General features: G+C 41.9%; 1 protein-coding gene across 3 annotated transcripts in view; it reads right to left on the bottom strand.

Moving 5' to 3' along the window:
• The window catches only part of MKLN1 (muskelin 1), a 196,702-nt gene that overhangs the window by 133,553 nt on the left and 44,933 nt on the right, over positions 1 to 18,216 (bottom strand). For 2 of the 3 annotated variants that reach the window (XM_048836679.2, XM_048836680.2), the window contains exons 3-4: positions 6,820 to 6,962; positions 5,145 to 5,233 (exon numbers count right to left, since the gene is read on the bottom strand). In XM_048836679.2, coding sequence (XP_048692636.1) covers positions 5,145 to 5,233; positions 6,820 to 6,962 — 232 coding nt within the window. Of the gene's footprint in view, positions 1 to 5,144; positions 5,234 to 6,819; positions 6,963 to 18,216 lie in introns of those variants that run through there. The other variant, XM_048836681.2, reaches the window with a different exon arrangement.

The following is an 18,216-nucleotide window of genomic DNA, read 5'->3' as shown; positions in this document are numbered from 1 at the left end:
CACTAAGGTTCTTTTGTTTTCATAAAACGATGTAAGAACAGGCCTACTGAGGGAGCATATGATAGAGGATGGAAATAAAACCAACATTCAAAATAATTATGCCTGGGGAAATGTGAATCAAGTCCGAGTTCATCTATTTCAAACGTAATCTTAAATTATCTACAATTCCTACAGCAACCTTAACTGTACCCTTGCAGGCCAACATTATGGTACTTGCCCACACAACATACACATATACAGAAACATATGCTACAAGGCACAATTTAGATAACATTACAGTCAACTTATTTACAAAGACTTACCAGAGAAGCAACGGTAAAGCAAATATAGTTCCATTCCATTATACCAAAGCTTATGGCACATGCGGACTGATTAACACATGCCAGTTATTTGGTATGTCAGACGCTCCTCTTAATAAGTTTTCACCATAACCACAATAGTCACAACACCCTCCCACACCCTCAATGAAGAGCTTTCCCCAATCACAGCTTCCTGAAACCAGGGAAGGTAGAAGGGCCAGAAATGAAAGCGTTGAGATAAAACATGAATATATGAGTTTTCTATTGGTATAGGACATGTCCAAGTAAGCTGCTTCCCTCACCCACGCCCAGTCTTTCAATGAACAACTAGGCAAAACAGAATTTTATTATAAGGGTTAAACATGTCCCATTGCTCTGTTGCACGGCCTATGAAGTCTGAACAACGTCAAGTGGCCAGAATTATAAAAGTGAAGCTCAATCTAAAAAGAGATTTTTTTTTAAAGTTACCTTCTTATTCAACTGCTCTGCTCCTTTCAAGTTAGGAGGCATGTCTGAACACTTAAACATAAAGGCATTTGACTGGGTTTTTCCCCCACACTGTTTTCCTTCTGCTAACTCTGCAGAGCTCATTCAACTACAGGAGTGGAAGTTTGAGTCTATCGTGGCATGCTTATTAATAGAATTGTTAACCAAATTCCAACCACAGAGGCAAATTATGTCTTCATTTACACCTGTGCAACCCCACTGATGAAAACGGGTGACTTTGTTGGAGTCAGGATTTCACCCAATAGGCTCATATAAGAGCAAATTTTGGCTTACAGAATCTTGATTGGTGATGTCACAAGAAACACAGCATAGCATTCCTATCCCAAGTTGAATTACCATGGCTAGCAAGTAGGGAAAAGTTTACTTGTAAATTGAGCACATTTGATCTGTAACCATGAAAAATAACGGAATTTCACACCACCATTTTCACAGTAATTTCATAGTAGAAACACTTTCATGTCACATTATTATATGAACAATGCTGCATAAAACAAAATAGAAAGTATTTTAATAGGTTTCAGTCTAAAGGCCACTTGTAGTTTTCAAAAGCCTAATCTTTCTCAAGTGCTATGTAGACTTTCATCAATTTTCCAAAACCAAAATTTACTTCTGGGCATGCAGCAAGCATAAAAAATTCATCCCAAAAGCTAGAGGAATCAAGAAATTAAGGTACTAAAAAGGGGGCTTAGAATGGAGAGTCCCATCTCAATCAATGTAGAAAGGTAAAATGCAGATTCTCTGTGTATAAGAAGCATTATAGGCAAGGTTGTTCTCATGCTAAGACTTCTAGCTATACTCTAACAGTCGTGCACAAAACCAACAGATTCTTTTTTCCTCTGATATATTCCATCCAAAGACAGACCAGACCTAACTCTACTTAGCTTTTGCCTATTGCATATGTTTACAAGTCCAGAACAGCATAGATCCATTCTTCTAAGTTATCCAGCCACTGTTTCTTCAGCAGTGACTTCTGACACCCCACAGTTTATTCACTCCCAAGTCCATGCACGCATCTGTTATGTAATTGTTACATATCACTAAACTAGTGAAGAGTTGAAAAGCTGAGGATTGTTGCAAAAATAAAATGTTACACGTTAATCACAGAGCAAAATACCATGTTCTTTAGAAAAGATACACTGTCTGGTATCAAGACAGACTTCAAAGCTTTGACTGGCATGTCCTACGCCTGGGGGAATTCTGCACCAAAACATTAAAAATTCTGCATATTTTATCTATCAAAACAACAATATAATCATACAGGTTTCGATTATTTTGGTAATTTATTTCAAAATATCTGTCAGCAAAAAAAGATTCTGATAATTACCAGGCGTGTTAGTACAGAACTTTAATTTAAATTACAATACAGAAGTGTGTTTCCTGCACCCGTCAGAAGCAGTGCAAAGGCTTGGGGGAGTGAGGGGTAACGGAGGAGCTGAGGGAGAGGAAAGGAGCCTGGAGTGAACCTACAAGTTTGTTGGGTGTAGGTGGTAGAAGTATGGAACAGGTGTTTTGTTTTGTTTGGGGGGGGGCGGGGGTGAGGGGGAATTGTTAGGCAGTTCAGAAGCCTCCCCCATGCAGACCCTTGCTGACCCCAAGTTCTCCCATTCAGTCAGGCACACCTGCCCCTCTTCCCCAACCCCCATAGCCATGTGTCCCTGCAACTCTCCTCCCCTATCCCCATGTGGCCTTGCACCCCCCAACTCCCATTCAGCCCCTGGCTCAATGCCATCACCCCTCCAGCTGATGAGCCTACACCCCAGTCTGTCCCCATCACTAGCCATTCTGAATCCTAGTCTGTGATCCCCCCGCCCCAGCAGTCCCATGTGCCCCTCTCTGTCTGTCCTAACCTGGCGCCGCAGGCAGGGTGCTGTGATGGACTTCTACTCCTGGGGGAATCCTGCACCATTGTGCATTCACAAAATTCCCCCGCCCGCACTCCCCCACAGAAAATACACTGTGCCCAAGAAGTGCTGCAGTTCCACCTTTCACCCACCATTGGCTATTCTGGTGCCACAGCAGCCTCCGGTGAGCGAAAGGCAGAACTGCAGCTCTTCCTGGGCAAAATGTATTTTCTGCAGGGGGGAAAAAATCTGCAGGACACACAAATTCTGCATGTGCACAGTGGCACAGAATTCCCCCAGGAGTAATGTTCAAATCATCCTACACCTGATCTATGAAAAATGCTGGGAATAAATATTCACTTGTGGGCATTCCAAACCCCTCTCTCTGGTGCACACATAAATTAAAGTACACACATTCCACACGTAACTGTTAGATATTCATAACCTATCAAATCAGTTTCCTTCAACCACAGAAAAGCACACATTCAGAATTAGCTTACAATTACGTATGTCAAGCGTGACTTTTTAAAAATAGCCATTTGTAAATTTGAGCTCAAAAATCATTTTCTGAATGGCAAAGCAGCACACATTTAATGCTCCAGTCACTCAAAAAATGACCAAAAAGTTACTGGTGTTACTTTTTACACCTTGTATCACAACATATGAAAAGTAATACCATAATAACACTTTTATCCTGAGACAAAATAAAAAGGCCTCAGCATGTTTAAGGGCAATAAAACTTTACTAATACATTCAAATATTCTATACTGACCACAGCATTTGTGCTGCTTTACCTTGCTCTTCCATCACTAAGTATCTCAGAACCAAATTTTGCAGATTATATGGCCAAGATCATAGGGGGAAAAAAAAGATAGTTAAAAAAATACGCTTGCACACTTACGGGAATTAGGGCTCCTGGTTATCACACAAATGACAGATTTAAATTCCTGTGCCTAAGTTTTCACTTCCCTGGGTGCTGGCACACACTGGAGACAACATCTTCACAAAAACTCTACAGCAGAGGTATGAGTGATATAAAGGGATTCCAAAAGGAGCCCCATTCAGACAGTCTCAGCAAAGTCTGGGTGAGCGAGGTAAAATAAACCAGGACCTCAAGATTCACAGTATATGAATTATGTAGCTTGAGTAAGTTATATTAGTAAACTGTCTCATTCCTCCACTTTTCTGCAAGTATGTCCTTGCTGTTTTCCTTTCAAAGAACAGCCACTACAGCAAAGCAAACAAGAACATAAGAACATCAGAATGGCCATAATGGGTCAGACCAAAGGTTCATCTAGCCCAGTATCCTGTCTTCCAACAGTGGTCAATGCTAGGTGCCTTAGAGGGAATTAACAGAACAGGTAATCATCACATGATCCATACCCTGTTGCCCAGGCAAACAGAGGCTAGGGACACCATCCTTGCCCATCGTGGCTAATAGCCATTGAAGGACCTATCCTCCATGAACTTATCTATTTCTTGACCTGAGAGTATGTGTAATACCACAATACAAGACCAGTAGCAGAGCCACAGCTGGCCCCAGATCAGCCTTGTTCGGCTCACAGGACTATAAAATTGCTATGTAAAATATTTGGGCTCAGGCTGGAACCCAGACTCAGACCCCACAAGAGGGGAGAGTCTCAGAGTCTTGACTCCAGCCCAAACATGTACTCTGCAATTTTATAGCCCCACAGCCAAAGCCCTGTGAGCCTGAGTCAACTGATCTGGGCTCAGACTCAGTGCAGTGAGTTTTTTTAATTGCAGTGTAGACATACCCTGAGGGACCAGATAGGTCAGCTAATCCATAATCTTTCACCTCTAGGTCACTCACTGAAATACAGCAAAACACAGTGACCAAGTGTTATTTTGCTTGGTAGCCCAGGTGAAATGAGGAAATGACTCAGTCCAGTTCTCAGTGGACAAATGCTCCCATTGCAAAAACCACCAACGCAAGTGGCCTTAATTGTTAGGCCAATGACTCAGAACATCATGGGGACTGACCTGCCGCTTCCCCCAGATATTGTCTCTTTAGTCACGGTGAGTCTAGGTGGTATGGAAGGGGCAAGGGAAGCTTCTGTTCCTGCTAACCATGCTGTATCTGTTTTGGGAATAGAAGAATTCAACTCTTTTCAACCTTGAAGGCTGTCAATGCTGAACTTTTTACCAGCAGTAAACTTCTTGAATTTTTTTTAAAGCTCTGTACTGTAATTCATAGTAGGACAGTAAGCAGCTTCCCCAGCAATATTACTTGGCCACATGATCACATTTCTTTAAGTTTGTATTCTACTTTGCTTGCAGTCCATAGGATTTAAAATATTAAGCTATTACTCCTTGGCTACAAGGCTTCACTGTGTTCTAGTCTAACCAGTCTAAAAGACCATGAAATGGAACAGCTATTTTGAATATTTTGCCTGAATACAGCGTAGTCACAAGTGCCAAGACTGGCACATGTATAAGAGATTATTTTCTACTCAGAATGCTGAAAAAATGCATTTACCTATCTTAATGAATCGACAGGGGAACATCTGTTCATCAATTTTATGCTTCAAGGAGAATGTTTCTTTGTTATAATCATTCTTTAAGCCACTGTGGAAAAAATAAATAAAGTTACTAAATCTTACCTCGTATTTTAGAACTAACTAGTAAATGCAACCTAGGTCATGTCTGAAATGTGATGGTTTCATTTTACTACTGATTCATAAGTATGCATGTTGAACCAGTGTCTGGATTGAATCAGCCACTTTACCTCCCAAGGAGGTAACATGTCTAGTGATATTAGTAGGGAACTGGAGTCAGGAGATATGGATTCTGTTACAGTCTATGCGGACTCAAAATGTAACTTTAGGCAAGTCACTTCTCTGCAACTCAGCTTTCCCATTTGTAAGCCATAGATAGTACTTGCCTACCTCACAGGAGCATTATGAGAATTAACTGATTTTAAAAGTGCTCTGTGATTTCCAGATGAAAAAGTACTACATAAAGTGCAAGGTATCAAGATTCGTAATAAAATAAACCTGGACTTTAGTATAGTTACATCAAAAATAATACATGAAGAAATAATTCCTGAAAAATTGAGAAGTCAAATGACACAAAGACTGCTCAACTATACCAGCAAACTACTAGCATACTATTTCAGTTCTTCCCTCTTCCTATCAAGTTGCCCCACAATTCAAGCACTAAGCAATAGCAATTTAAAATTACTAAATTGGGGTAGCTCAAATCTGAAGATGCTTTTGAAATCCTACTACATGGTCCTGTAGGATATCTATGCTAGGTTCTTCATGTCACATGGTTTCACCTGGTAAGGCAGCACTAGTCTGATTCTTTGACCAAGGAAGTGCAGCCAACAAATACTGACTACTTCAACAAACCAGCACACACTCCCTATAACTGGGCTTTCCTGTTGCTGGCCTCCAATTAACATTGGCTCTTGCTGTATGGCTCCTCTGCACTTGAAGTACAGTGAGTGATCTAAATATTATCTCTCCCTTTCAACTTAGGAAGCAGAAGACTGGCTAGGTGGCCTTCTCAAATTTAAATTAGTAATTATTCTAAGATCTATGATAAGTCTAAAACTGGTAATAGGCTGCCTTCCATAAGATACCTACCACTGGACTACCAAATCAAGTGATTTAAGACAAAGAAGAAATTAGTTTTGTACTCTACCCTTTGACAGAGCAATCAATATGAAGGTAAAACAGCTGAGTAGTTCAGACCTGTATTGTTATAATGAGTTTCTATACTTATGCAGTCGAGAACACTTATTACACAACTCCTAAAGAACTATTAAAAGTTTTCCACAACTGTAGCTCAAATTTAGGTGCATGTCTCAGGTATGCAGAAGAAAGGAATCTCAGCCCACAAGCATTGCACCCTGGCTCTTCAAAACCTCCAGGAGCTCACCCTCCACAAATCCTCTGTGGTTAGAACAAGGTAGGGAAGGCTTCCCAGAGCTAAATTTTGGCATATATGCTCCTTGGCCTGACCATATCACATCAGTTATCTGCGCAGGGGCTGTACCTGGGGCCACAGGAGCCAACAGCAGGCTTACACTAGCAGCCTTTTTGCACTGTTAACCGAGTGCCATCTGGGAGAAAAGAGGGGAGGGAAGAACACTGTGGTCCAGCCTTTGATTTAGGCTGGATTTACAAGTTGCTGAAATCATCTCTTACCTGGATAATAGGTCTGTCATGTTTTCTTCATTCATCCCACCAAAGACTTTAAACTTCTTTAAATTGCAGACATGAGTCTTCTCATATTTGCCAAAGGTGATACTTTGGACTATAGCAGGTCTTTCAAGTTTCAGAATCAAATACTGTGAAAAGAGGAAAAAACAAGAAAATTCTGAGTACAAAAATAAATGCTGCAGAGCGTGCGCCTAGAAGGAGGAAAATTACAGCCTTCAAATTTTCATAGGTAACGCCAAGGCTGAAGGACAACAATTATTAATGTTGGTACTCCAAATTATATGGTCCCTGCCTGTGAATGAGATTAAACAAAGGAAGATGTGGGCTGCATATTAGGAAGTACTCCTTTAAAAGAAATCTACACAAGCAGAAAATAAGTCATACCCAGTATGCTATTCAAGACCTCATGTATTTCTTCTGGGAGTTGGAAGAAAGACTCCAGAAGGCATTGCATGATATGGCCAGGTGCTGGATAACTGACTCAGCTATGCACTAATGCTTGAACTGAAGCTTAACTCTGGAGTACATTCTGTTGATTCAATCTCTTAGATGCTAACATACAACTTCCATTAACTATGTCAGCTCAGAGACTACCTGGTCCCAGAGAGCAAAATGAGCCACTAAAAGCTTGGCTCATAGGTAACAGGTGAACCAATTGCCTAAAAAGCATATAAAATTATATTTGGCCATTTCATTTGCTATCAGGAGCTTCTCCTAGTCCATAAGGAAACTGATCAGAAGGGTTTGGCTCATGAGGCTCTCCTTTCAGCTGTTCCCTGTGCGCAGAGGGGTTGGCATACTTCACATTTTCTGGCCCTATCAGTCACCTTAACCAGCACTGCCTGAAGGAAAGAATCCTGCTTAAGTGCCTCTGAAGAGAGATGTTCCTACTGAATAGTCTGGTTGGATACCAGGAATCAAGACATTTAAATATTGCATAGTGAGAGTAAAAAACAACTCCCTTCTCTCTCTCTCTCCCTCCCTCAGAGAGGATCAAAAGAAGGGTTTTTTTTCCTAACAAAAGCAGAACAATCTAGAATTTACTCCAGAGTAGCAGATCTTGTTCGGCTCCCTACTTTCACGACGAAGATCTACAATAGGCTTGTCATGCCCACACAACAGAACAAGTGAGAAGAGGTTGAAAAACGTACAATAAACTTCACATACACTACCTTCCCCTTGAGTCTGTCACAAAACTCTCAATAGAAGCTACTATATGAACAGACGTACAATGTTCTAGAAACCTTTTCACTACAAGCTACACAGGGGGCCCTAGTCCAACCATAAAATGGTGCAGCAGATTCAAACATGACTAGCATTTTAAGTTGAACTATTTTGATAGTAAGTGACAGACTCCACAGAATTTAAATACAAAGTGACTGCTTTCAAAGATCACAGATTAGAGACTGGTTTCAGAGGAACAGCCGTGTTAGTCTGTATTCGCAAAAAGAAAAGGAGTACTTGTGGCACCTTAGAGACTAACCAATTTATTTGAGCATGAGCTTTCGTGAGCTACAGCTCACTTCATCAGATGTTTACCGTGGAAACTGCAGCAGACTTTATATACACACAGAGAATATGAAACAATACCTCCTCCCACCCCACTGTCCTGCTGGTAATAGCTTATCTAAAGTGATCAACCGGTGGGCCATTTCCAGCACAAATCCAGGTTTTCTCACCCTCCACCCCCCCACACAAATTCACTCTCCTGCTGGTGCTAGCCCATCCAAAGTGACAACTCTTTGCATAATCAAGTCGGGCTATTTCCTGCATAGATCAAGGTTTTCTCACATCCCCCCCACCCCCATACACACACAAACTCACTCTCCTGCTGGTAATAGCTCATCTAAACTGACCACTCTCCAAGTTTAAATCCAAGTTAAACCAGAACATCTGGGGGGGGGGGGGTAGGAAAAAACAAGAGGAAACAGGCTACCTTGCATAATGACTTAGCCACTCCCAGTCTCTATTTAAGCCTAAATTAATAGTATCCAATTTGCAAATGAATTCCAATTCAGCAGTTTCTCGCTGGAGTCTGGATTTGAAGTTTTTTTGTTTTAAGATAGCGACCTTCATGTCTGTGATTGCGTGACCAGAGAGATTGAAGTGTTCTCCGACTGGTTTATGAATGTTATAATTCTTGACATCTGATTTGTGTCCATTTATTCTTTTACGTAGAGACTGTCCAGTTTGACCAATGTACATGGCAGAGGGGCATTGCTGGCACATGATGGCATATATCACATTGGTGGATGTGCAGGTGAACGAGCCTCTGATAGTGTGGCTGATGTTATTAGGCCCTGTGATGGTGTCCCCTGAATAGATATGTGGGCACAATTGGCAACGGGCTTTGTTGCAAGGATAAGTTCCTGGGTTAGTGGTTCTGTTGTGTGGTATGTGGTTGTTGGTGAGTATTTGCTTCAGGTTGCGGGGCTGTCTGTAGGCAAGGACTGGCCTGTCTCCCAAGACTTGTGAGAGTGTTGGGTCATCCTTTAGGATAGGTTGTAGATCCTTAATAATGCGTTGGAGGGGTTTTAGTTGGGGGCTGAAGGTGACCGCTAGTGGCGTTCTGTTATTTTCTTTGTTAGGCCTGTCCTGTAGTAGGTAACTTCTGGGAACTCTTCTGGCTCTATCAATCTGTTTCTTTACTTCTGCAGGTGGGTATTGTAGTTGTAAGAAAGCTTGACAGAGATCTTGTAGGTGTTTGTCTCTGTCTGAGGGGTTGGAGCAAATGCGGTTGTATCGCAGAGCTTGGCTGTAGACGATGGATCGTGTGGTGTGGTCAGGGTGAAAGCTGGAGGCATGCAGGTAGGAATAGCGGTCAGTAGGTTTCCGGTATAGGGTGGTGTTTATGTGGCCATTGTTTATTAGCACTGTAGTGTCCAGGAAGTGGATCTCTTGTGTGGACTGGACCAGGCTGAGGTTGGTGGTGGGATGGAAATTGTTGAAGTCGTGGTGGAATTCCTCAAGGGCTTCTTTTCCATGGGTCCAGATGATGAAGATGTCATCAATATAGCGCAAGTAGAGTAGGGGCTTTAGGGGACGAGAGCTGAGGAAGCGTTGTTCTAAATCAGCCATAAAAATGTTGGCATACTGTGGGGCCATGCGGGTACCCATAGCAGTGCCGCTGATCTGAAGGTATACATTGTCCCCAAATGTGAAATAGTTATGGGTAAGGACAAAGTCACAAAGTTCAGCCACCAGGTTAGCCGTGACATTATCGGGGATAGTGTTCTTGACGGCTTGTAGTCCATCTTTGTGTGGAATGTTGGTGTAGAGGGCTTCTACATCCATAGTAGCCAGGATGGTGTTATCAGGAAGATCACCGATGGATTGAAGTTTCCTCAGGAAGTCAGTGGTGTCTCGAAGGTAGCTGGGAGTGCTGGTAGCGTAGGGCCTGAGGAGGGAGTCTACATAGCCAGACAATCCTGCTGTCAGGGTGCCAATGCCTGAGATGATGGGGCGCCCAGGATTTCCAGGTTTATGGATCTTGGGTAGTAGATAGAATATCCCAGGTCGGGGTTCCAGGGGTGTGTCTGTGCGGATTTGATCTTGTGCTTTTTCAGGAAGTTTCTTGAGCAAATGCTGTAGTTGCTTTTGGTAACTCTCAGTGGGATCATAGGGTAATGGCTTGTAGAAACTCGTGTTGGAGAGCTGCCGAGCAGCCTCTTGTTCATATTCCGACCTATTCATGATGACAACAGCACCTCCTTTGTCAGCCTTTTTGATTATGATGTCAGAGTTGTTTCTGAGGCTGTGGATGGCATTGCGTTCCGCATGGCTGAGGTTATGGGGCAAGTGATGCTGCTTTTCCACAATTTCAGCCCGTGCACGTCGGCGGAAGCACTCTATGTAGAAGTCCAGTCTGCTGTTTCGACCTTCAGGAGGAGTCCATCTAGAATCCCTCTTTCTGTAGTGTTGGCAGGGAGACCTCTGTGGATTAGTATGTTGTTCAGAGGTATTTTGGAAATATTCCTTGAGACGGAGACGTCGAAAATAGGATTCTAGGTCACCACAGAACTGTATCATGTTCGTGGGGGTGGAGGGGCAGAAGGAGAGGCCCCGAGACAGAACAGCTGCTTCTGCTGGGCTGAGCTCAGATTAGAGACTGGTTTCAGAGGAACAGCCGTGTTAGTCTGTATTCGCAAAAAGAAAAGGAGTACTTGTGGCACCTTAGAGACTAACCAATTTATTTGAGCATAAGCTTTCATGAGCTACAGCTCACTTCATCGGATGCATACCGTGGAAACTGCAGCAGACTTTATATACACACAGAGAATATGAAACAATACCTCCTCCCACCCCACTCTCCTGCTGGTAATAGCTTATCTAAAGTGATCAACAGGTGGGCCATTTCCAGCACAAATCCAGGTTTTCTCACCCTCCACCCCCCCACACAAATACACTCTCCTGCTGGTGCTAGCCCATCCAAAGTGACAACTCTTTACATAATCAAGTCGGGCTATTTCCTGCATAAATCCAGGTTTTCTCACATCTCCCCCACCCCCATACACACACAAACTCACTCTCCTGCTGGTAATAGCTCATCTAAACTGACCACTCTCCAAGTTTAAATCCAAGTTAAACCAGAACATCTTGGGGGGGGGAGAGTAGGAAAAAACAAGAGGAAACAGGCTACCTTGCATAATGACTTAGCCACTACCAGTCTCTATTTAAGCCTAAATTAATAGTATCCAATTTGCAAATGAATTCCAATTCAGCAGTTTCTCGCTGGAGTCTGGATTTGAAGTTTTTTTTGTTTTAAGATAGCGACCTTTGTCCTTACCCATAACTCTTTCACATTTGGGGACAATGTATACCTTCAGATCAGCGGCACTGCTATGGGTACCCGCATGGCCCCACAGTATGCCAACATTTTTATGGCTGATTTAGAACAACGCTTCCTCAGCTCTCGTCCCCTAAAGCCCCTACTCTACTTGCGCTATATTGATGACATCTTCATCATCTGGATCCATGGAAAAGAAGCCCTTGAGGAATTCCACCATGATTTCAACAATTTCCATCCCACCACCAACCTCAGCCTGGTCCAGTCCACACAAGAGATCCACTTCCTGGACACTACAGTGCTAATAAACAATGGCCACATAAACACCACCTTATACCGGAAACCTACTGACCGCTATTCCTACCTGCATGCCTCCAGCTTTCACCCTGACCACACCACACGATCCATCGTCTACAGCCAAGCTCTGCGATGCAACCGCATTTGCTCCAACCCCTCAGACAGAGACAAACACCTACAAGATCTCTGTCAAGCTTTCTTACAACTACAATACCCACCTGCAGAAGTAAAGAAACAGATTGATAGAGCCAGAAGAGTTCCCAGAAGTTACCTACTACAGGACAGGCCTAACAAAGAAAATAACAGAACGCCACTAGCCGTCACCTTCAGCCCCCAACTAAAACCCCTCCAACGCATTATTAAGGATCTACAACCTATCCTAAAGGATGACCCAACACTCTCACAAGTCTTGGGAGACAGGCCAGTCCTTGCCTACAGACAGCTCTGCAACCTGAAGCAAATACTCACCAACAACCACATACCACACAACAGAACCACTAACCCAGGAACTTATCCTTGCAACAAAGCCCGTTGCCAATTGTGCCCACATATCTATTCAGGGGACACCATCACAGGGCCTAATAACATCAGCCACACTATCAGAGGCTCGTTCACCTGCACATCCACCAATGTGATATATGCCATCATGTGCCAGCAATGCCCCTCTGCCATGTACATTGGTCAAACTGGACAGTCTCTACGTAAAAGAATAAATGGACACAAATCAGATGTCAAGAATTATAACATTCATAAACCAGTCGGAGAACACTTCAATCTCTCTGGTCACGCAATCATAGACATGAAGGTCGCTATCTTAAAACAAAAAAATTTCAAATCCAGACTCCAGCGAGAAACTGCTGAATTGGAATTCATTTGCAAATTGGATACTATTAATTTAGGCTTAAATAGAGACTGGGAGTGGCTAAGTCATTATGCAAGGTAGCCTGTTTCCTCTTGTTTTTTCCTACTCTCCCCCCCCCCCCCAAGATGTTCTGGTTTAACTTGGATTTAAACTTGGAGAGTGGTCAGTTTAGATGAGCTATTACCAGCAGGAGAGTGAGTTTGTGTGTGTATGGGGGTGGGGGAGATGTGAGAAAACCTGGATTTATGCAGGAAATAGCCCGACTTGATTATGTAAAGAGTTGTCACTTTGGATGGGCTAGCACCAGCAGGAGAGTGTATTTGTGTGGGGGGGTGGAGGGTGAGAAAACCTGGATTTGTGCTGGAAATGGCCCACCTGTTGATCACTTTAGATAAGCTATTACCAGCAGGAGAGTGGGATGGGAGGAGGTATTGTTTCATATTCTCTGTGTATATATAAAGTCTGCTGCAGTTTCCACGGTATGCATCTGATGAAGTGAGCTGTAGCTCATGAAAGCTCATGCTCAAATAAATTGGTTAGTCTCTAAGGTGCCACAAGTACTCCTTTTCTTTTTGCAGATTAGAGACTGAAGTCTTAACTATCCACAAAGCAAGTACAGCACAGAAAACGGCCATGCAAACTTTGTTGAAACTGCCCTGCCACCATGCCTCAAACTTGACCTAGAATTACAACTTCCAGGGTGATGGAGGAATTTGTTCTCCACAACCAGTCAGATAGACAGACTTTGGTCTTTCTGCTGTGACTCCATCATACAGTCTCTTCTAACAGTCCCTAGAAACTGGACTGAGATCAACATCACATTGTACCTAGGGCAGTAAAATTGTGAATTTAGACTAAGTTCCTGATGGCAGGAACAGGCCCACACTATGTGTTTATACAGCACCTAGCACAATGGGACCATGATTTCAATGGGCACCTCTAAGTGCTACTGCAAAACACACAGGCTTGAAAGGATTAGACTAATGATAAAAAATATTTCCATTAATAATAATCGAAGTCTACAGATAAGCAGAGTAAGAAAGGAACAGAGTTTGATTTAAGGATACTTACTTTGTATATTTTGACATGTTGACAATTTGCGTTTTAATGGTTATAAAAATTTTAAAAATGTTTGAGTCTCATCTGCTGTCATTAAACAATTATGGTCTGACCCCATACAAAATTTCCCACAACTGAAAACTGAAATAGCTAACATTAAGAAAACTGCTTTAAACCCATAATTTTGCACTAATTATAAAAAATACAGTTGAATGCTGCCAAACCTAAATACACATCATAGCAGTGATTATGTATTTTTAAAAACTCACATCTATGCACTGTGTCACTACACTAACTAACACAACACGAAGAAGCATTCATGCTAAAGGCATTACTATAAAGCATCTGGTTAACACTAAATGAGGGAATCTTTAACCATGATTTGGTTAGTTATTTTTTAGTAGTTCAGGACAAAAGAGGTATGCCATCCATCACATTGCCATCCACCCACACACCTCACAAAAGAGGTATGCCAATAGCTAGTTACAACACGAGGTGAGGACATGGTGCCTTTCCAGTAGTTCTCTGCAAAGCCTCACAACTCAATACCATATTTCAACACAAGTCTCTCTCTAGCCACCAGCACATTTTTAATTACATTTACATGCCTCTTTTCATCAGAGTATCCCAAAGAACTTCACAAACCATATAAATTCAGCAGCACTGAACTCCAACTTTTTCTGGAATGGACGCTAGTCAGCAAGCAGAGCGAACTAGTGTTTGGCATACTTGAAGAACAAAGGAGTAGATGGGGGACTTTTGGCCAAGGACACTAGCACAAATCCCATGTGATCTTATGTTCTTTTCCAAAAATCTCGTACCATAAGTTACGTATTACACAGTTTTACCTCAGAAAGTTGGAGGACTGGAATTGACCTTATCAAGATTTGAACTTGTGGTTCCAAGGAATTTAAGAATTCCATATCAGATGCTTAGGTTACTAAGATACACCCTCTGGCAAATATTAATGCCAGATTTTCAGAAGAGCCAAACTCACATGTAGCCTACATGCTTATTAAATGCTGTAGTTTTTATTATTTTTAGTCCAAAGGAAGGGAGAGAAACAGTGGGGAGGAGACATGGATTTTAGTCAAAACCAGTCTCTGCACAACATGTGCAGGGCATCTTAGTTGGAAGGGCAGAGACATCTAGAAATGAGGTGTGGTAGTTGGCGGACACGTTTACTAACCGCTTTAGAAGCTCTGCAAAAGGTTTCATTGGGAATGAGCAGTCTTGCAGGTTCTACACCCCCACCATCGGAGAGAAGAGCCAAAGAGAGCTCACGGGGTGAAAGTTATAAACATAGGAGCTGGAGACAGCCCTGTGGACTCAGTGGCTGACCAACACAGGATCAAGAAATGCATCTGCTGTGAAGGCTGCATTCCAATACCTCTACCACTTTAGATACAGGCTGCATATTCCTAATCTTGTTGGAAGAGGAGACAGACTATTACCTCAGGAACTGAAATTGCTGCTGATTGTGAAGATCTCCTGACTGTTGTGCTGAGAAGGTTCTGAGGTGTTTAGAAGGGAACTGAGGCTCCCATTTTCCTTAGGCTCTGGAGGATCTAGGTGACACACACACACACACACACACACAGTGATGCCACACTACAGAGACTGAAAAAGTCAGAGAGAAGATCAGAGCAGAAAGTATAAAAGGGTATATATGCTCTGTTGAAATCTTGCACTGAATTATATGTAAAGGTAACAAAGTGGGAGAGTTTGTACAAGGAGCACCAATAGCTTCAGTGCCTAACATTTTTATTAAACCAGTTATTCAAAAGTATTCCAAAGGATTTTGTTTCGATTAAATGTTTGTTCTCCAAGAAAATCATATAGTACTTTCCCTGAGGCTGACTGACAACTGCTAGTAGCACCAACATTCAGGGGACTGCATTATAATCCTGAGGTTTAACTCAGTTTAATTATTTTTCTGAGAAGTCCTGAAACCGCAGAAACTTCGGCCTGTGCTTCAGCAGAGAAATAAACTGAGGTACAGTGGAAAAGGGGAGTGTAATGAAAGTTATACATATTACCTTAGCAACCACTACCCAGTCACATAGGCGTCAAAAAAACGTGACCCCAAGTGTCATAGCGAGAACTGAGTTCTTTTGAAGATCTGGCCCATGCCACATGTTGAATGTACATTGTGTTTAACACATACAGTTGAACAAGTTTTAATATACTTTAAATCACTCCCTGATATGATCTGCACAGCAGGAGCAGAATCAAGAGGTAACATTTTGGGATTAGGCAGAAGAACAAAATCTGCCTTCACTCTGCAGGGATAGAAAAATCTTTTGAAACAGACGACTGTTTATGTACTTGGCAAATCGAAGTTGCTGCTTAGGAAGTTTTATTTTTTATAAGGATAGTTTGAGCTAATACAGACCAGAAGTATTATATGAATTCTCCAGAACCAATAGGCTGAATCAAACATTTAAAGTCTTATCTACCTAATATTACCCCTGCAATCTGATTCACAACATACTCTGCTAGTTTTTCAACATAAACAATTTCACTTCATTAATAAGCAGTTGTCACAGTTTCACCCTGAGGTAAATGCATTTCATTAACACACGAGGTACTGTATATAAAAAACCAGAAATACAAGATCATAACTTTTTTTTTTTTTTTAAAAAGTCAGGCATAGTGACTGCGGACATAGTTCACTGCATTAAAGGCCTACTCTATGTTTATAACAAGGATTATATCTAAAAACCTGTTCTTTTATATATTAACTGTCATCAACCACAGAAATCCATATCATTGTACATACATAGTACTTCAGAATAGAATCACAGCTAAGATTCTCTTTTATAAAATGAAAGTCTGGTCTCCAATGCTATCAATTTTATTACATTTCCTTTGTAAACCTAGAACTAGTAGGAAAATAAAGAATATACCAGCTTCTGCCTAAGTAGACTACTACATCACAGGTTTACCATTGTACATATAATTTCTGTCATTCTATTTCAAGAGTGAATCCAGAAAGTATCCAGTTTAACAAACAGCTGAAGTGTATTTCCTTTTGCTGGCACTCATTCATAATCAACTCCTGGTCTTCAAGGCCACAAGAGCCTTTTAACTCTACCATAACCACATGGCTGGAAAACCCCTTTACTAAATATAACCCAAGGGGTAGTATTTCAGATGTTTCAGTTGTATGCTGAGGTTTTAGACTTCCACTTTCAATTTCTTTTTCAATGAACAACCTGACAAACACCCTACTGCACCAATCAAATGACATTTTATTTCCCTCAGCTACTCTGCAAATTGGTGGATTTTCTCCTGTTCTACTCAGATTCTTTATTATGCCCATAGACTAGAAGTTCATAAAATATCAGGGTTGGAAGGGACCTCAGGGGCTCATCTAGCCCAACCCCCTGCTCAAAGCAGGACCAATCCCCAATTTTTGCCCCAGATCCCTAAATGGCCCCCTCAAGAACTGAACTCTCAACCCTGGGTTTAGCAGGCCAATGCTCAAACCACTGAGCTATCCCTCCCCCTTATGCGCTTTTCAAATTAAGAAGTTTCTTATGGACAATTCCTTTTTTCCAGCAACAAGGAGGAGGAAGAGAAGAGAAGAAAACGCATGTGTAATTCAACATAAAGAACAATTAAGTGGTGAAGATTCACTGAGCAGACTTTTTAGCCTGTGAATCAGCACAAAACCAGTGCCCCAAAATGGCATTAGAAAACACTGACTTTGAAGGTGCAGCCTTTCTGAATAGACAAACCCTACTGGTCAGGACTAGAGCTGGGCAAATAATGGATTTTTCAGTTTGCAGGCAACTTTGGGAGAGAGGGGGGAAAAAAGTAAGTAGTAATTTGGGGACAAACAAAAAATGACATGTTTTTATTTGCTGAAAATTTTCAAAAAGTGTAAATGTTATTGAAACAAAAAATTGAGTTGAAATGTTTCAGCTATGTTTCCCAAAACAGCAGGAAGAGAAGGAAGTAGTACCTTCCTTACAAGCTTTAGCCCAGCAGTTGGAGGCATCAGCTGGAATATAGGAGGCCTGAGTTCAATTCCCCCTTCCACCCACATGGAGAAGGAACTTGAACTTGGGTCTCCCCCGCTTGCAGGAGAATGCTCTAACCACTAGGCTATTCTGGAATGGGACTCAATCTCTGCTCTTGAAGCTGCTCCACTTTCTGTAACTACATATGTACAATAGTTGTAGCTATGTTGGTCCAGAGATATTAGAGAGACAAGGTGCGTGAGGTAATATCTTTTATTGGACCAACTTCCATTCAAATTAATAGTTCACAGTCAATGAATAGTCTTTGGGCCAGGGAAAGAGTTTGAGAATGACTGCATTCATTCATTCATCTATCTACAGGCTGCTAGTTAGAGCGCTCACCTCGGATG

The sequence above is a fragment of the Caretta caretta genome, chromosome 1 (genome assembly GCF_965140235.1).
Source record: "Caretta caretta isolate rCarCar2 chromosome 1, rCarCar1.hap1, whole genome shotgun sequence".
In the NCBI taxonomy this organism is placed as follows: Eukaryota; Metazoa; Chordata; order Testudines; family Cheloniidae; genus Caretta; species Caretta caretta.
This window is presented reverse-complemented; position numbering and strand designations above follow the sequence as displayed.